Source organism: Gambusia affinis, linkage group LG22 (assembly GCF_019740435.1).
Source record: "Gambusia affinis linkage group LG22, SWU_Gaff_1.0, whole genome shotgun sequence".
NCBI lineage: Eukaryota > Metazoa > Chordata > Actinopteri > Cyprinodontiformes > Poeciliidae > Gambusia > Gambusia affinis.
In genome coordinates, this window is record NC_057889.1 from 4350873 (window position 1) to 4370719 (window position 19847).

The following is a 19847-nucleotide window of genomic DNA, read 5'->3' on the forward strand; positions in this document are numbered from 1 at the left end:
CTCACCGTGGGTAAACAGCTGTCTCCGGGCAGTGGACTCAGATGGATGTGGGCAACGAGGGACTGCAGCTGTAAAAAGATATTTTTTACTCCACTACTGCATACACTGCATTAAAAAATATGAAGATCATTTAGTACTTACAGGGTTTGGATGGAGATATTATTTTTTGTGCCAGCTGTGAAGGAGACAAATGTTTGCCATGTGCCAACAAGGCCTTCACAGTGGCAGCCATCCGGGCCGGTTCTGAGTGGCAGCAGGGGGAGGAGAAGGAGAAGGAGGAGAAGTCGCTGTAGAGGAGGCAGCAGATGCGGTGACGGTGTGCAGGTGGGGTGGAGACGGAGCCTGCCTCTTCAGCACGTATGCTTTGAAAAGGGTTATGTTGGTATTCGGCCGGGCGTTGGCCTTCTTCAGGTAGGTGATGAGAGCCTGGGCCTCCCTGCTTGGGTCCTCATACACCTCCTTCATGGATCTGCCTTTAAAGTCTCCAAACTCCACCATCAGACATACGGAGTCACCGGTCTTCTGGGCCTCCAGGAGCATGGCCTGCTTCCTCTGGAACACCTCCACAGCTTCCCCCTCCTCCTTGATCTGGGAGGTGTACTTGAGGAACAGGTGTTTGCTGGCCGACAGCGGGTTGTCCTTCTCCTCTTCTCTCATGATGCTGCTGACCAGATACACGGCATAGCCCAGCGAGTTCTCAAGAAGCCACCGGAACCTCTGGCCCTGGTACTTCCCAAACTGGATCTTGCAGTGGGCCAGGACCAAGAACTGGTCAGCAGGATCCCCTCCACTCTGCTTCACAAAAGCAGCAGCCTCAGCCAGAACCTCCTCCTTACGCCCGGCCCTCCCTGTTACAGCACCTTCACTCCGCTTTGCCTCCTCAGTTGGCCCCATGAGGAGATGACCCTGACAAAAATACATTATTTTCGAGCTTAAGAAATGTAACATTTATTGATGACAAGAAACAACACATATTGGTGTGATCGTGTTACAAAAATAAGTGTAATTTGTATGTTTTCTTCTTTTTTTGGCGGGGTAGACAAAATCAAATATGAAGCCCCCATTTGCGGCGATTCACAGAACTACTGTCGTTCTCGTCCCCGCAATAAAAATGTTACGCTAACTTCGGCTGGATAAACCTGGAATCTGATACACACTTAGCTGCTGTTGCAAAGGAAAATATATTTAAACTTACCGATCGCCAAAGTATTCAAAGAGTTACCGACGTAATTTAAGCTAGCTCTTCGTCGTCGACGGAGTTTAAATTTCCAGGTGGAAGGTGATTGGTCAAAAGTAAGCCAAAGTAAGCCACCAGCTCGGGCTGTGATTGGCCCACCGGGACATGAAGCGCGCACCGATTGGCTGGTTTGGGCTTACTTTGGGCTTACTTTGCTCAAACATTGGGATGCTTTAGGCTCAAAGATTGGACCAGTGTAGCAAAGTGGACCTCCCTGTTAGAGCACCTTCACTCCGCTTTGCCTCCTCAGTTGGCCCCATGAGGAGATGACCCTGACAAAAATACATTATTTTCGAGCTTAAGAAATGTAACATTTATTGATGACAAGAAACAACACATATTGGTGTGATCGTGTTACAAAAATAAGTGTAATTTGTATGTTTTCTTCTTTTTTTTGGCGGGGTAGACAAAATCAAATATGAAGCCCCCATTTGCGGCGATTCACAGAACTACTGTCGTTCTCGTCCCCGCAATAAAAATGTTACGCTAACTTCGGCTGGATAAACCTGGAATCTGATACACACTTAGCTGCTGTTGCAAAGAAAAATATATTTAAACTTACCGATCGCCAAAGTATTCAAAGAGTTACCGACGTAATTTAAGCTAGCTCTTCGTCGTCGACGGAGTTTAAATTTCCAGGTGGAAGGTGATTGGTCAAAAGTAAGCCAAAGTAAGCCACCAGCTCGGGCTGTGATTGGCCCACCGGGACATGAAGCGCGCACCGATTGGCTGGTTTGGGTTTACTTTGGGCTTACTTTGGCTTACTTTGCTCAAACATTGGGATGCTTTAGGCTCAAAGATTGGACCAGTGTAGCAAAGTCTAAAGCAGTGTTTCCCAATTCCAGTCCTCGGGCCCCCCTGCTCTGCATGTTCTAGATGTACCTCTATACCAGAACAGCTGATTCAAATGATTGCATGACATCTTCTGCAGCCACCAAGTACTGCAGGAGCCTGTTAATCACCCAAAGATTCAATCCAGGTGTGTGGCAGAAGGGAAACCCCTAAAACATGCAGGCAGGGGGGCCTGAGGACTGGAATTGGGAAACACTGCTTTAGACTTTGCTACACTGGTCCAATCTTTGAGCCTTCCAGCACAAATAAAAGTGATTCAAAATTTGGCGAGTTTTTATGGAGTAGTGAATGGAGGATTCTTAGATAGCATTTTAGCACTTTATGATACTTAATAGGTTTAAAACATTTGAAGCTGTTCGAGATGGGTCGCGATTCCACGAATCTGTGCGTCGTTTCGCCACCATTTTAAGAAGACGTTTACATGAGAGCAGGATTCATAAAATATAAACCCATACCGCTATCTTTCTCAGATTTACGTCGCGGATTTTAAATTGTACTGTACTGATACACATCTTACTGGATTGTTGTTATATATGTGGCACATAAGGCCATATTTTTAAAAAAGTCTATGTAAATGTATGTTGTTTTGTGTTATCTGTGTTATTTACTAGTTGTGTTTTTGGAGTTAGAGCCCAAAATTAGTTTATTTTTGGTTAAAAGAGTATAGAGTATGTTATTCATCTCCTGTCACTGTTTGGCAACTATGTCCGTAATTCGCCAGTAGGGGTCAGTATTGCTCCACCAATGACAAAGAGATCGAGGGAGAAACGGAATTCCCAGGGAAATATCAGTGATTAGACGGAGATGAACTTTGCCAAGACGCATTTATAAGAGCGTTGTGAAGCGACTGTACCTCTAAACTGAGCTATTTTGTGTTGCAAATCTTTAATTAAATTTATGTTGCGGCATCAGCTGCACAATCTCTTCATTGTTTTCACTGAAACATATTGTTTATAATATGTACCAAGTTTAATGTAGGGTAGAAGGTATATGTAAATAAAATCAAAGTGGTAATATACATGTACATAGAAGTACAAACACAGTTTATGTGTTAGTATTTGAGATTGATCTCGCAAAGACTAGTCATAAAATCCCATGTGGGTCAAAGTTTATGTGATGAGCAACATCTATATCCAATCCAAGGAAAGCAACAAAAAAGATCCTGAATTATAATAGTATCCTATATGTATTGAAATTCAATCTCGCAGTTCTGATACGGTATACGGGGGATTAGCTCAAATGGTAGAGCGCTCGCTTAGCATGCGAGAGGTAGCGGGATCGATGCCCGCATCCTCCAGTTTTTCGTTTTTTGTTTTTTTTGTCTTTAAGTCCGTGGCAGTAAACGCGCCTTGAGTACGACTAAAATTTTGCTCTTTATCTGTAATTAAACAAAACACAAGATATTTAAAGTTATACGAGTGAAAGGCATAAGATTAGTTTATTTGCGAAAAGAAAATAAGATGGTGGAAGGTGATTGGTCAAAAGTAAGCCAAAGTGAGCCACCAACTCGGGTTGTGATTGGCCGTCCGCGACCTCAAGAGCGCATCGATTGGCTGGTTGGGGCTTACTTTGGGCTTACTTTGCTCTTTCTTTGGGAAACTGTAGGCGCAATTAGAGAGGTAGTGGGATCGATCCCAGCATCCTCCAGTTTTTCGGGGGCTTTTTTGTCCTTAAGTTTCGGTTTAATTGCATTTAGATTGCTATTCGTTGTATTTTTTTTATCCGGAACTGTTAAAAAATGCTTAACAGTTTGTTGCGTAGTTTTGCTGTGGAACCTAACGTGAATCACATTCCCACATTGGTAGGGGGAACAACATAGAGAACATTTGTCGGTGCTAAGTACTCAGTGACTAGTTTCTTGCACTTTTCATAAATTAAAATTAGTCAAAGTAGTGGCACTAATCTACACTCGTCAGTAATTCCTTCAAATCAACATGAAATCCGTGGCAGTAAACGTGACAAGAGTACTACGGAAAAAACCGCAATGCGTTTAACTAAAATTTTGCTCTTTACCTGTAATTAAACAAAGCACAACAAGATATTAAAAGTAATACGAGTGAAAGGCATAAGATTGGCTTATTTGCAAAAAGAAAATAAGATGGTGGAAGGAGATTGGTCAAAAGTAAGCCAAAGTAAGCCACAAACTCGGGATGTGATTGGCCGTCCGCGACCTGAAGAGTGCACCGATTGGCTGGTTGGGGCTTACTTTGGGCTTACTTTGCTCTTTCTTTGGGAAACTCTCAATTCGAGAGGTAGTGGGATCGATCCCCGCATCCTCCAGCTTTTCGGAGGCTTTTTTTGTCTTTACGTTTCCGTTTAATTGCATTTAGATTGCTATTTGTTGTATTTTGTATCCGGAACTGACTGTTAAAAAAATACTTAACAGTTTGTTGTGTAGCTTTGCTGCGGAACCTAACGTGAATCACATTCCCACATTGGTAATGAGAACAACATACAGAATACAACCTATGTCGGTGCTAAATACTCAGTGACTAATTTCTTTCACTCTTCATAAATTAAAATTAGTCAAAGTAGTGGCACTACTCTACACTAAGGTGACCAGATTTCTAAGACTAAATCTGGGGACATTTCTCACTCGGCGATAAAGAAGCAAATTTATTAAACTAAAATGAAAAAACTGAAGGGAAACACCTAAAACATGCAGGGCAAGGGGGCGTGAGAACCGGAATTGATAGGCTAACAAAAAAAGATAGACTAACAAAAAAAACCTTTCGCAAGATAAAAAAAAAAAAGCTTGGAGGATGCGGGCATCGATCCCGCTACCTCTCGCATGCTAAGCGAGCGCTCTACCATGTGAGCTAATCCCCCGTTGAAAACTTGCGAAAATCGTAACGGGACCACATCAAAGGTGGACTGTCTGAAATGTTAACATTTGCGCAGATATAGTGACACATTTTGAATTTCACATGGTTCATTTCAAAGAGCAAAGAAATGTCTTGGATTTTATGCTGAACATCACAAAATAAAACGCACCTCCTTCGAGCCGGATTCGAACCAGCGACCTAAGGATATCCACAAATACCTCCTACAGTCCTCCGCTCTACCAACTGAGCTATCGAAGGGGTCATTATGAAGTGACCAACTTTCGCAACACAGCACTGATATCGATGAATGTGAAAGTCTTTCAGGAATGATAAAAGCATTAAATATGAGCTATTGAATTCATTTGACACATTCAGTTTTAAGTCTTTATTACAAAGGATTTCCATCACAAATTAAGACACTGGTTCCTGCCGTATTCATCCAATCTGCTGTACAAACAGCCGTCAGTGAATGAACCGGGCTGAAATGTTGCCATGTTTCATATAAAACAGGGATGTTGGTACAGAAATAGTGATCCCAAGACAGTAAGCCCGTTGAAGCTACACAGGCACAAATGAAGAATGTTTACACAGTACTTCTCTTAGCCTACAATTTGAATTAAAACAAACAAGACAAGATAAAAGAGTTTTTAAAAAAAGTAAAGATATTTTTGACAGATGTCTGCTGCTTCTGCTTGTTAATGTCAACTTTATTGGAGGAATAAATAAAGCTGCAATTGTAAAAGCATTTCACATTTCCATTGACAAAAGCCGACAAGAGATGAAGCGGTCCTCAGGAGTTTAACTGAATTATTCATCATTTATTCTCATTTCATTATAGCATGCTTTATTCCATCTTTAAATAAATGTATAAATCTACAAACCTGCATTTTTCTATTTTTGTATAAATTAAATGTGATATTGAGGGTAAAAATTAGCAGAAACTTGCAGTAGAAAAAGGAGAAAAACTACAACCTCCACATCCAGCAGTGACAAAAAGATTGTTAGAAACATCAATACAACAGCAAATCGATTTATAAAATGTTCTTGTCAGAAATGAAGACAAGAAAGGTCTTTCTGAAAGAAGAGTTGGTTTCTGTCTGACAGCGACGATCATGGCTTAAAAGGAGCCCCAAAGTGTGTGTGTGTTCGTGTGTGTGTGGGTGTACAGCATCTACATATATATACACACACAGTGTGTTTATATTGCATTTTTAAAATCAGTCCGATTGCGTTGCGTTATCCCGCTCGTGTCAGCAGCTCCTGCGCCCAGGTTTTGATGGCCGACGTCGTGTGTTGGAGCAGCTGCCATGTTGAGTTTGTGAAGTGCAGCGCGTGAGTCTGGAGACAAGACACCGACACTTCCCCACTGCAAGGACAAAACCAGCGTTCAAATAAACACAAACATGTGAAACCTTTAAAACAGAAAAGAGAGAATCTTTGACAAGATTAACAGCTATTTTTCCTTTTTTGGACTGTCAATGTATTTTTTTAATCCACTGTATCTATCAACTATTAAATACATAATTGTATTTGCAGCTGTTTTATTTTTATATACTGTAAATGTTTAAATACACAAACGGTCTTGCACATTTGGTACATTTAAAAAAAACAAAAAAACCAGAAGATTGTATTTAAATTAATATTTATGACGGAGTATTAGGACCACACTAAGAACATCTAAAATATATATAATTACCATATTTTCCAGACTATAAGGAGCACTTAAAAGCCTTTAATTTGATCAAAAAACGACACAGCACCTTATATATTGTTCTGGAATAAAAGAGCGCCCTCTAGTGAATTAATTCTGGTTTTGCTTGCTGACCGCAATGCGAGTTTGTATGGTACAGCGCTCTATCGAATTGTTTTAGTTACATTACGGCTACCGTAGTCAGGAGCATCATGGAGTAATATGTACTCTGCTTTGACTGACTGATTTATTGGACTGTTCTGTTTAATGCATTTTGTAGTCTGGTGCGCTTTATATATGAAAAAAGAAGAAACATAGACCATTAGTTGGATTAATGCAGAACATACGGTACTAGAATGAAGAGTCATAAAATTGCGAGAATAAAGTCAAACTAAGTCATATTTATTCTAAAGAAATTCTAAAAAATAAATAACATTTAAAACACATTTTGACAATGTCAGTATTTACCAATCATCTTTATTTTAAGTTATTAAAATCTGCACTCAGGAGTGAAATCCTGTAGTGGAAATACAATCTGCAGCTGTGGGTACTGACTTGCAGGAATCCTGCAGGTTGGTCCACGCTTGTTGTAAAACCTCAGATATGTAAGTCAGCGCCGGGAGGACGTAGTTCAGGTGGATGAAGAGGAGGAGCTCTTTGAGGTACGCCAACACCTGGAACACGCTGTCGGGAGTGTTGGAGTTCACCTGGAAAACAAAAACTGTCAGCTGCTGATCCAACGTAAACTAAATCGCTATCTTAAGGAAGAGGATCAGAAATATGATTTAATCTCAAAATTCTGGTTCTGTGAAAAATAATCAAGTTTCTGCAAAATGTTTGAAAATAATCATGACTGTCTGTGAAAGGATTTGTAATCCTGCACTTGATCCACTCAAGTTAACATTGTAAATTTGAGCTTTAAGGCTAGATTTACCCCCTGGCACATGAACAATTTAAATAATTATAAGATCAAAGGCAACAGTGCTAAGATCATCGGCGCTGAAACCACATCAGCTTTTATTGGCGATATCAAAGCCAGAAATCTGAGATTGAAATCAGAACTCTGAGAAAACAAATTGCAAAAGGAAAAGTAAAAATTGTGAGGAAAAAAAAGTCAGAAGTCATGATTTTTGTTTTTCTCCCAGAGTCCCTAATCCTCTCCTGTACCATCTTACCCAGTCTATAACCAGCGGCGTTGTCTCTCTGACCCACAGGATGAACTGGGAGGCGTTTTCAGAGACCACGATGGCTGCTGCTTTCGTTTTCTCTACGCCTTGCTCCATGACCGGCCCCAACACACGCACACACTCTGAGTAGTAGTGAGGAGTGTTTTTCTCCAGCCAGCTGCAAAGAAAGCAACACATTGTGGTTTCACACAACACTGTCTAAATATAGCACATCACTGCTAACCGCCTCTGGATCAGAGGGGATTCATGGGAATTTCAGAAAAAGGTTTCAGCACATGATGAGCGGGAGGTCCGACCTGAAGCCCTGCTTTGTGTAGACGGTTATTTTGCTCCAGGCCTGCTGGGAAACGGCTGTGACTCCAGAGCGGCGCAGATACATGGCCGTGGTGGAATCTGAAACAGAACCACAGCTACAGCAATGGGTCTCACGCAAACTGTGGAGCTTCAGATGAAAATGAAAACTCTGCACTCATTCAGACCTGCGACTGAGCCGTGAGACCGGACGTCATGGACGACGAAGCCGGCAGCGAACACAAGCAGAACCATGAGCAGTTTGGACCAGGGGAACCCGTGGCCACGCATCTTCACCTGGAGGTTCTGGAAACAAAACAGCTTTTTACAGGACTGGGCTCAAGGGAATATTGTTTTAAAACTAGAATTTCAAAACAAAGGTGGGCCACTGAAAATAACCCCAAAAATAAAACGATTAATCGATTACTCAAATAATTGTCACATTTGAATAATCCATTAATTGTTATGTAGCATGTACAGATTCAAAAAAGGTAATTTGTTGGAAAAACAACACAGTCAGAGGAAACTGAATTTTTAAAGTTTCCTTAACAAATGGATGGAAACATAACTAATGTCTGATATTGTTTTAAGTAGGAAAAATTGTTACTTTTCTGTGCATATAAATCTAGTTCCTGTTATACACGTTTGCCTTATATTTTTGTGTAAATGTGACAGAATTCAAATGGTTTAATAATCTCATATTTTCATCTCACCTGGCACAAACTATTGCACTCCTGAAGGTCTTGAGACTCATTTGTGTCTCTCATTTCATCGTTGGTCACTCTAAAGGACTGGATTGTTTCTTCAAGGTTCTTCCGCAACTACAAATTAAAAGTATAGCCAAGAATATTTATTAGCATATAGAAAAATAAATGTTTAATTGATCTGATTGATATTAATCAGAACGTCTCACCTTTGGCGGCAGCATATTCCACGACTTCAGTAAGTGGTTCAGCAGCAAACTGGAGACGGAAAAAAGGGGAAATTTAAATGTAGGACAAATCCAGACACATTCAGTTTGAGTTCAGCTTAAACTTTTATTTTCACCTGGATTGGGGTAAATGCTTCGTGTAGAGCTGCCTCCACACTCCAAGGCTCTGAACATCCACACACAAGCACTCGGTCATACTGCTGAGCAGCTGGAGGAGACGACATGAAGCAGAAAAAAACAGCAACGTTTCAGTCAACGTAAAACTTAGAGCAGCAAAAATGGTCAGTTTTTAGGAAGAGTTGTTAATTAATTTCAAATTAAAAGCACATTTCATGTCAAAATGTAATATTTTTCCACTTATTTTTTAATATTATTAAGGACTAATTGATAAAAGAATGGAGAAATAAATATATAGAAAAAATATTTTCCCTTTGGCTGAAATGATTAATCGTGATTAATCGATTATTGAAATAATCACCAACTAACATAGTTATTGATTAATGGTTAACTGGAAGATACAAACTAAAAGAAAAGGCCATTTGCTGAAAGAACAACACATTCAGTAATTGGGCCAAAACTGTAAAATATACACATTTTGTAATAAAACAACTAAATATGTTCTACCCAAAACTCAAGTCACATCGTTTAGATTCAACGAGGTTCAAATTCTGTGAAAAAAAGTCTATCAACTTTTTCTATCCAATTATTAATCAATTATTATCAATCCTGCACACCATTGAAGATATCAAGTAGTGATCTGTTTATTTGTATTTTTCAATGTATTTCTAAATTGTATCAAAAGGCCCAACTAAAAAATCTGCGATTAATTCTCAAAAATAAATTAATAAATTGATAACTAGAATATTAATCAGAATAAAAAATATTGTGTCTCCATATTAAACCTAAAATTCTGACACATTATCCAGAGGAATTAGGCTTTTAACGAGCAGCTCCAAACATCTGGAAACGTTATTCTGCTGCAACGTCTGTGAGGACTTTCCTCTCGACTCATTTCTTGATATCAACGTTAATTATTTGCGTCTCCAGCCTCACCTCCCTCTTCATGTCGTCCGGACAGTGCGGCGTGGCTCTGGACAGGAAAGATGGCAGGTAGGAGTGCAGCGTGCTCTCCGGTTTGGCTCCAAACGCCAGGACTTTAAGTCGAGGATACAAACGCCTCAGCTGCTCCTGCAAGCTGTTGGAGGAATCGCTGCTTTTATTTTCACAGAAAACAAAACATTTATTATGTTATGTAAGAAGTTATTTTACTTCAGCAACTGAATTCAGATTAATTACATGCATTTTGATGTTTTCAACCCTTTATTTCTTTTAATTATGATGATTTTCAGCTAACAGCTAATGAAAACAATAAAGATTAGAATTTTACATCAAAAGTTGCAACTAACGATTATTCTAGTAATCGATTAATCGGACACCAATTAAAAGGTAGATTTTCATTTAACCTTTTAATGCTATAGTAGAAATACATCAAAAGATGCACATAAATAATGAAATTCATTTTTAGATGAGAAATAGTTCTTAAACTGCAATAATATATAATTCCTTCAGTCAAATTCAACCTAAATCTAAAACTTGGCCATTTGAGGAGTTTCGGCTAAAACATAATTACTGAGAAAAAATGTTTTTTTTTCTTAAATATAAAATACATATATATACATTTTTAAAAGTTTTGGCTTAATAACGGCTCTAAATATGTTATTTTTTAAAAATTTGTTGATTATTTCAAAAGTAGATTAATTGCTTAAATCCAAATGATATTATGCTCTTAAACGCTGTTAGTAAAAGTACTTTGAGGACAAAAAGCCTCGTTGGAACACATTTATTAATACCCTGAACTGTAGCCACACTGCAGGAAAGAAAGTTTGAATAGGGAAATGAAAGAAGCTTTCAAAGACTAACTTTGTTTTATTACTTACCTGGGTGACAGGGCGTTTTTGGGCATGAAGGCAAAATCAAGCAGAGGAAAAAACTCCTTAGGACCCATGATGCCAAATCCTTTTGTCAGGTTTGTATGAAGTCTGGAAAAAATTAAAAATAAAACAAATAAAAGAAAAGTGAAGATCAATTCAAAGTAGGCAGCCCATAATTCCTAACAGAATATATTCACTTAATTTTCAACCCGCAAGCAGAAGAAGTGAAAATCTGTGAATAAATATTCAGTTTTTTGGTTTTACTAAATGATTTTGATCTGGCAAACTTACAGCAGAAGTCTTTCTAGATATCCGATGGCATATGCGGACAAGGACTTCGTCCCCAGCACAGGAAGCATGATACCGAGCCACACTGCAGCGCAAAACAGAGAAACGTCACTCACTTTATGGGAGCTTTCTGAAATAGATGCGTCAGCCTTTTTGTTCTTTATTAAATCAACAACCACAAATACTCGACTGTCAAAGTAAGTTTACTGTTTTAGAACATCTGGTGTAATAAATCAACACATTAATGTGATTTTGTGATGTTTCAAATGAAGTAAAAGGTAAAGATAAGCAACCCTAAATCAGACGAGTCTTTCCTCTCCTTCAGAGAAAAATAGTCTTCAAATAATTTAATTTTTCCTGATTATATAACAATCCCATAACGTTCTTCGTATGAGTGTTGGCAATCTGCAGACTCTAAGTCTCAATAAAAACTGAATTTTTCCTCAGGATTATTGACATATACCTCAGAATGTTTGGACATTTATTTGGATTGTTACAGAGACACAGAATTAGTTACAATTCTGTGAAAGAAAAATCAGGAATCTGAGTTGAAATTCCTAGCTATACTTAATAATTTTTGTTGACCCTACTCCTCTTACGTTGTCACAATGTGCTGCTGCTAATGTCACCGTTAGTCCAGTGAACTCCAACCCAAAATATTTGCAATCGCATCTTGTGAAAGTGGGAGAAAAAGCAACGCAGCCAATAATGCATTTATGTCTCAATATTTCCACATACAGGGCACAAACTTACACTTATTGAACCTTTCCACTTTTTATCATGTTACAACTTTAAAATATTTGGATTTTATTTGACAGAAACATCACAACATATTTTAATATTCTTACTTTTTATTCATGTCCATTTAACAAACACTGAAGTTTGTGGTTGAAACTTAAAAAATGTGAATATTTTTGAAGGCATAAATATTAAAAGACATTTAAAAGTTAGACTTGTACCTCGTAAGCCCTGGCTGAGATCATAGAAACCAGCTTGACCCAAAGCCCACATGATGGTCAAACATTTCGCCGGACGATTCTGGACTGATCGTAACAACTCCAAATACTGGGGAGAAAATAACACGTTACGAAACACAAACCTCCAAAATATCCACAAAAACACAAAGCAGAAGCAATAAGTCATGCAACTTTTACACTGAAAGCATCACTGGGCAACAAATTTATGTTATTGATTTGATAAAGATCAACTTTTTGGAAAATCTGTTTTTTTTTCCTTCACTGTAGTTCAGAAGGATGTTGGCAAATCTGGGGCGGCCATTTTGTTTGACAAAAATTTTTTCACAGCTTTTGTTTATTTGAACTTTGAATTCAGATCAACTCCAAGACAAAATAACATGACAATTAATATTGCAGCTACAATTTTTTCCATTTTTTTAAACAAAAATTAAGTGGTAATGCTACAAGAATCCAGTTATAATGTTAACAGAATAAATTTGTAATAATAGAAGGACGAAGCAGTAATTTTATGAAAACTCCAACACAAAGAAACATTTGACCCTTTTCTTGTACTTTTAAGACATTATTCTGGTAAAATTGTGTTTTTATTCATCTTATACAATGACTGTATTCTTGTAATTAAAGAAAAATGATTTAATTCTGTGCCTAATACTCCGTCGTCCAACTCAGAGAAAAGATGACAGAAATAAAAAGCTACGTTTTGAAAATATAGTCTGTCAATTCTAATTTCTTTTTTAGAAAAGAAAATTGAAAATCGTATGAAAAACCTTGTGGATTTTATTTTAAAGCCGTTCCAACTGAACGCGCCGCTCACCTCTGATAATTTCTGCGTGGCGATTTTGGGTTTGTCCTGCAAAACCGCCTGAATGCAAAGCCGGTATCCATGAAGAGGTTCCCCTGAAAACAAGAAAGACTCCTGAGTCACTTTAAATATCCGCTACCCAAAACGTTTCTCCTCACGCGTCTGAGAATCCTTAGAAAATAACAAACTGTTTACCTGGCTGTTTGTCCAGCTCCCTGAGCATTGTGTAAACACAGTAGTCGAAGAAATCAGGCAGAACGTTGCTGCAGCGTCCGATGAGGCCTTTGATTACGCCCTTCAGCTCTTTTCCAGTAAGGCAGTATGGGTAGTCTGGGGCGAAAAGGAAAGAAGAAGAATATAAATAAAAAGGGTTTCCAACAGTAGAATTCAAGCATTTTCAAGGAAAGTTTTAAAAACTTTCCAGCACCACTTTGGAGATAAAAACAATACAAATGAATGTGATAATATTCCATATTCTACAACTGGGATATATTAAAATATAGCTAAATTTTATGTTTTGAAATGTGTGTCACACACTCCTCATTAGGCCTGTAACAATAAATCAAAAAATAATCAAAATATCGTTTTTGTCTTCTCTTGCTTTCTGCTAAATAAAAGTCTTCATTTTGGTATTTTACGGTCAACTAGCCCCTTTTTCTGAAGGACAATTTTATTTACAAAGACTTAATACTTAATTTTATTTGTTGTTTTTGTTTTATTTATTTTGGATATTTAAAATGTCTTCTAATTCCAGTGCTAAATGTTCATTAAAATTTAAAGTTTATTGATCGTTGAGAATGTGTTCTTGAATTATGTCATTACCGTTACGTCACTTGAAAATGCTGTCAAAATAATTTTATTGTTTATTGCAATAACGTCTGGGACAATCATCCAGCCTCTCCTTTACATACCTGGCTGGTCTGAAAATGAAACGCTTACCAAAAATTTCAATAATGTTTTACAAAATATAAGCCAACTTGTTTTTTAATTACACAGATCAATAAGTCATTGGGAATAATAAATAATCATTACACTGAAATAATCTAAACAAATTGTGTCAAGGTTAAGGACTTTCCTGCTCAATTGAAATGTTTAGACACAACATAGAAAGATCGTTACAAAAAATTTCTATTGCTCATTTAAAAATTATTTTCACAACTAACATGGAACAAGAAGTTTATTCTGATTTAACTTCAGAACGTGAGAAAAAAAAGAAGGTCTTTTCACTAGTTTCAATTGTATTTCAGGTTTTTAACAAAATGTTAGACTGCATTTATTACAAATGCAATGTAACGTTAAAAACTTTGAAAACATCTGATTGAAATTCAAGCGCTTTCAAGGAACGAGCTCTATAAAGCAGTCTCTCACACTGCGGTGGTCCCCGGCCGCCCCCTAGTGGTCCGCGGGGTACTGCACGTAATCGATCGTTCATTTGTCGTGACGTCAGCTCAGTGCGACGCTACAGCTAGCTTAGCTGATTGTGGTCAAAAATAATAACGGATAAATGGCTTAAAACCTGGCCACTCAAAAAGAAAAGTTGAAGATACCGGTGGAAAAAACAACAACTCCAGGATTACGTACATGATCGAGGGAAGATTAGTCACACCGGCTCAGAGTTTTGATAATCATTCACGAACGATTTGATTCTTTTGAACGGCTCTATGCCGTGAACAGTAAGACTCCAGCCTCAGTAGGCGAGAACTGTTCTTTGTTTTTTATTATTTTTAATTAATTAAAAATGGTTAAATTAAACCAATTAAAAACAATAGATGAATTAATGGGTGTATATAATTATTGGTGCAGAAGAGGATTTAACCCTAACCTGTTTCTGGCAAAGGTAATTTTTCTTTAATTGTGCTTCTAAATTACAGATATAACTAAACATTATTAATTCAAACAACACTTGGTAGCAAAGAACAACTTCCTTTTTGATTTCCATGCATTTGACATGATTGTAAAGCTTAGAAACCACAGATTTCACAACATATAAATAACTCAAAATGCCCTGCTAGAATTGTCCATGACGTTTCAGGTTGTATATAATTTGATGATGGGTTAATGAAGGCCAGTTTAAGGTTAGCTGGTCCGTGTTTGTTTGTCAGATGGGTTAAGTTATACATCAGCCTGATAAAGTTTGAGAAACCCTGCTGTAAAATGTTAACGCTCACTCTGAGCGTGCAGACTGTGCAGACAGCGTGCAGACAGCGTGCAGATAGCGTGCAGACAGTGTGCGTTCGCTGACCGTAAGCGTAGCTGCAGAGTGTGGGCTCGTTGTCTGGCGCAGTTAGCTTCAGGTTGAGGTATCCTGCCAGGTCTTTGACCCAGACCGACGGGTTTTCTGGGAACAGTGCCTGACTGTGAGCCAGCTGTTGCTTCAGATCCCCGATATCCAGCTGAAATTAAACACCAAACAAAGCCGCCTTTGAAAAAGCAGCTCATCAAGTGACGCTCTGCGGTAAAAACATCTCAATGCAGCTTTGTTTAAATCTTTTTAAATCCAGTAAATTAGTTTAAAATCTGGATCTGATTTCTCTTAAGTTCTTACATCAAATGACAAAAATGTGTTTACTTACAGCTTTGAAGGCTTGCTCCAGCGTTTTGTAAGTTGTCGGTGTGTTTGCGCTGCTGGGTTGGGATTTCTTGGATGGTTTGCTGGATGAGGGCTTCTTGCTCTGAGGCTCAGCTGGCGGTGGAACCTGCTCCTTGTTCTGCTTCTTTCCCATCTTCTCAAAAGCTTCGAACAGCGTCTCCGACATTTTCACCGGTGCTGAGGGGAAACAAACCAGCAGTGGTAAGACGACTGCAGATAAACGCAGAGCGTCTCTGAGAAGGTCTCTCTCTTTTTTCAGTTTTTTTTTTTCAGGAATGTCAGATCCCTGATTCTGGTTTTTCCTCCCATCCGCCCTCCCTTCATGGTTTACGCAACGGCTGCCGGCATCCAGAAGAAATTTTATCAAACTTTCACAACTGAATTTACAAAAACAAAATAAGTTGTCAGACCAACTCAGATCCACTGTTCCACCAGTAGAATCGAGATTTACATGCATTTAGAATAGGCATGTATAAAAACTTATTGTTGGAGGAGAAATAAGGGCAAAATTTCAGCTAAAAACTCAGAAATTTATATTAATCTCAGAAAAAACGAGGATATTTTTAGTTGGAAAAGTAAAAAATTTGCTTGAAAAAACAAACATTTTGAGATTGATCTCAGACATTTTCTACAAAAAAAAATTTCTGAATTTGAAGTCAAAAATTCGCTAGAAGGAAATTAATTATTAGAAATCTGAAATTTTCTAAGGAATGTTTTGAAAGGTTTCTCTTAGACACATTTGGCTAGTTTAAGAAAGTTACAAAAGAAAAAAAACCTAAGAGATTGTCATTACAAAGTCTTCTGGGACTAAAAATATAAAAATAGTTTTGCTAATTTTAACTGACTGAAAATAAGAGGAATTTGGTCTGATTTAACTTCAGACTGCAAGAAAAAAAAATTTCTGCATCTTTTTATTATCTACAAATATCTGGTTTGTAGATAAATTAATATTTGATTAATTTAACTTTTAATCAAATATTAGATTCCACTTTATTAGCCAACTGTGCAGTTTAAATATCAGTAACATTCAAGGACTTCATACAGAAATCAAACACTTTCCAAACATAGAAATTCAAGCATTTTCAATTATTTAAAGCACCTGAAAGCTATGGGAAGTCTAAATAATGGCAATCAGATAGCACATGTAAGGTTCTAAACATATATTGAAAAATACAGTTTAAAATGTCAACTCCAATTAATTTTTGTTTTAAAAAACGAGGAGCTGCTGAATTACATTCATGCAAATTAAATGTATTGATTTATTTATATTATAGCTCTTGAAAGAAAATTGTAGATCAGTCTAATTGGATCCTGACAGCTAAACATCTGATCTGATCACATCTGATCGCTCAGCTCTCCACAAGGTTCTGAAAAATAAATGTGGTATGCGAGTCTATTATTTAACACAGAATGGTTTCATAACACATTTACTGAAGGAAGAGTATCAACTTCTCCACAAAGATCAGATGCTGTTGGTTTTAGATTCCAATTTCTCTTCAATAAAGGCAAATAAACTGAGGAGAAAATATTTATTAAGCAGCATGATTAATTAGATACACATTATAGAATTATTCGTAGAGGAATTCTGTGTAAATATGCAAACAGATTTAGCAAATAATTACCTTACTGAATACAACGATAATCTGCTGCTGTTTGGTGTTAATTTAACATTAATTACTTGTCAACAGAAATTGAAACACAAAGACCAAAAGTGCTTTTAAAGCAAAATGTTAACAGAGCCTCCCTGCTGATGTTGTTTACTGAACAAACGGACTTTGGACGAAATGACTCAGGGATAAAAGTGGAGCATAAACGGATCACAAGGTCAAGATCTCATTACTCATATTCTTAGATACAGACAGCATCTGCTCGCTGCTTTTTACAATTAAATTAGATCAATACCTTTGCAAAAATATCCAGAATTAATAAGTCTGAATACTCACAGAGTAATTATTTCAAAGGTTTATGAAACTCATTTAATAAACCATGAATTCAGAAACATTTAGTGCCAGCTGAGTTGTTTTGCTGATGTGGCAACTTGGAGCTCTCGGTCGAACCAGAAATCCAGCTAAATGCTTTTCAAACTCTGAAAACCTCAGATGGGACACGCACAGTAGTTTACAGCCACTTATTCTGCATTCTAAAATTTGAGGATGTACAAGTTAAATAATCAAAATGTGTACTTTGTGACTTTTAAACCATGCAAAAAGAAGTTTAGCTAATAAACATGAGGTGAAGTGACAGGTGGGTCCAAATCTCAGGTAAAAACAATAAAATAAAGCAAGAAGTGACCAAGGGAGTTTCCATTTTACTTTGAAATACAGGCTTATTGTTACAGCTGCACAACATCAATAACAGGCATCCAGTCCTCGATGACTATAGGTTATGATTAATTTATTTCTTCTCTATCAGACTCTCTTCCACTCTGAATCCATCCAACAGGCTAAATAATCTTTTTATGACACATCATATTTGCAAGGGACGCTATGCATTTAAACTCTGTATTCAGGCATTAAAATTTGGCCAAATATTAGAAAATTAACTTTGCAAGAATACATTTTTATATGTATTTAGTTGTTCAACTGGATTTATACGTTTTATCAGACCAGTTAGAAAAATAAAGACTTCCTGTCTGATAAAAATTTGTTTATTTTAGTGGAATATGTAAAAAATAAGACATTGCTCCCAAATGAGGAACAAAAACCAGGACGTGTTTACACCTCTGCTTTATGTTTGTAAAATTGCCTTGTTTTAAATTAATTTTTTTTGGTCTGTTTTAATAATTAAAAAAAAAAAAAAAAAAAAAACTACCGGACATGAGGATTTAAACTGTCCTTAAAGTTTATTTAACAGGATAGCTGTTTCAGGATAGCTTAAACACCTATGAAACACCTTCAGCTACAATAGTTGAAACAGTTTCCCGGAAATAAAAAAACATTCTATTCAATATACAGTTACTATATTAAATATAACAAATCACTTCGGAGTTTAAAACGAAGTGATTTGCTATCTACAACAGCGGTGAGGTTTCTACTGAGCTGCTAGGATGCTGCTAAATGCTAACGCTAGCTCATTAGCTTCCTACAGAAAAACTCAAGACCGAGAAAGCAGACTGTGGCGAGTTTTTAATTTACGCGTCTGTAGATTTGTGTACACAATAGCTTGTCAATTTGAAGGGGAAATATTACCAGAATAATATTAAAAAGGAAGAAACACTGTATGAAGGCTAGCAATTACAGTTAGCTTGCCAAATCAGTTGACAGCTGTGAGACACTCAGCAGCTCTCAGTTAACATTGTGGACATTTTTATTTTAAATAAAACACACACAGCTATAGATACAACAGCCCTTAGCATAATTTTCATAAGTAAAAGGAAAATCTCATAGGAACAGGGGCAAGCTGTCAAGGCTAGGCCTTGTTCACTTACGTCTGGACGGTTGGTTAGACTCCCCGAGGGCTTTCCTACTACCTCCGTTTCCGCCGCTAGACTTCCCTCCTCCCGGGTTACTTTTTCTCCCTTTCTTCACTACCTCCCACTTCCCGGCCGAGCCGTTGTTAGAGGCCATGTTTCCAGTCCAGATGGGTCAGTTATTAGTCCGTGAGGTACCGTGACTTTAATTTCTCTCTTCTTGTTGCTAACGTTTGACTACGATGAAGGGAACACACCGTCAGCTCTGATCAACGGCTTTGCCACGTCTCGTTGACGGCCTGACGTCAGCGAGCATTGCGTTTAAACCGTTAGCTTTCATTTCAGCCAAGCTAGGAACTATCTATGGCAAGTCATGTTAACATTTAATAGCCAGACTAGCTGTTCCAAATCTCTTACTTATACAGTTGTAATTGTGGATATCCAAAAACTTAAGTTTGTACTAGCAATAATAACCTTATTGATATATTTTATTTAAATTTCGACTGGTAAGGAGGACATTGCTATCTAAACGAAGGATAGATGGGGTTGTTGGTTGAATGCTAAAAATGCTTGCCACAAAAGCAGTTAAAAGTTACTTCAAAATTATATTGTGATCTGATATTTTGTTTTCAAAGCGAAATGTCCTGTTTCAGTGTAGAAGAACATTTTAAAATTTTTCACATTTCAAGTCTCTTAAGACATATTGTCTTTACCACTTCGATAATATATCAAATAAACAATATTTTTAATAAAACAAAGAAGTCAAATTTTTCTAGAAAATGAATCTGTAAATGCATTGTGTTGGTGTGTTATTTAAAAAAACTTTATTGGAGTTTA

The 19847-nt window shown here is 37.4% G+C and overlaps 2 protein-coding genes and 3 non-coding genes across 7 annotated transcripts; 1 reads left to right on the top strand and 4 right to left on the bottom strand.

Annotated features, from left to right (window-relative positions):
- Positions 1-5: 5 nt before the first annotated feature.
- Positions 6-1276, bottom strand: LOC122825113. The gene is made up of 3 exons (XM_044106217.1): positions 1196-1276; positions 142-906; positions 6-68 (listed from the first exon to the last, which is right to left on the bottom strand). The coding sequence occupies exon 2, from the start codon at positions 892-894 to the stop codon at positions 217-219; it is 678 nt and encodes a 225-aa protein (XP_043962152.1). The 5' UTR covers positions 895-906; positions 1196-1276; the 3' UTR covers positions 6-68; positions 142-216.
- A 2037-nt stretch (positions 1277-3313) lies between these two features.
- Positions 3314-3386, top strand: trnaa-agc. Its single transcript has one exon. It is a non-coding gene; the product is annotated as a tRNA-Ala (tRNA).
- Positions 3387-4845: 1459 nt separating this feature from the next.
- trnaa-agc lies at positions 4846-4918 on the bottom strand. Its single transcript has one exon. It is a non-coding gene; the product is annotated as a tRNA-Ala (tRNA).
- Positions 4919-5084: 166 nt separating this feature from the next.
- On the bottom strand, positions 5085-5172 carry trnay-gua. Its single transcript is given in 2 exon segments — positions 5085-5120; positions 5136-5172. It is a non-coding gene; the product is annotated as a tRNA-Tyr (tRNA).
- Positions 5173-5271: 99 nt separating this feature from the next.
- tmem214 (transmembrane protein 214) lies at positions 5272-19333 on the bottom strand. 3 transcript variants are annotated; one of them, XM_044106221.1, is made up of 17 exons: positions 19029-19333; positions 15585-15778; positions 15254-15404; positions 13207-13341; positions 13024-13106; positions 12192-12297; positions 11236-11317; positions 10951-11052; positions 10067-10208; positions 9130-9221; positions 8996-9044; positions 8796-8903; positions 8271-8388; positions 8088-8184; positions 7780-7948; positions 7160-7311; positions 5272-6280 (listed from the first exon to the last, which is right to left on the bottom strand). In XM_044106221.1, the coding sequence occupies exons 1-17, from the start codon at positions 19165-19167 to the stop codon at positions 6151-6153; spliced, it is 2049 nt and encodes a 682-aa protein (XP_043962156.1). In that variant the 5' UTR covers positions 19168-19333; the 3' UTR covers positions 5272-6150. The 3 variants fall into 3 exon arrangements, with proteins under 3 accessions (XP_043962156.1, XP_043962155.1, XP_043962154.1); XM_044106220.1 differs by having other exon boundaries at positions 10067-10223; XM_044106219.1 differs by having other exon boundaries at positions 10067-10226.
- Between the last annotated feature and the right edge of the window lie 514 nt (positions 19334-19847).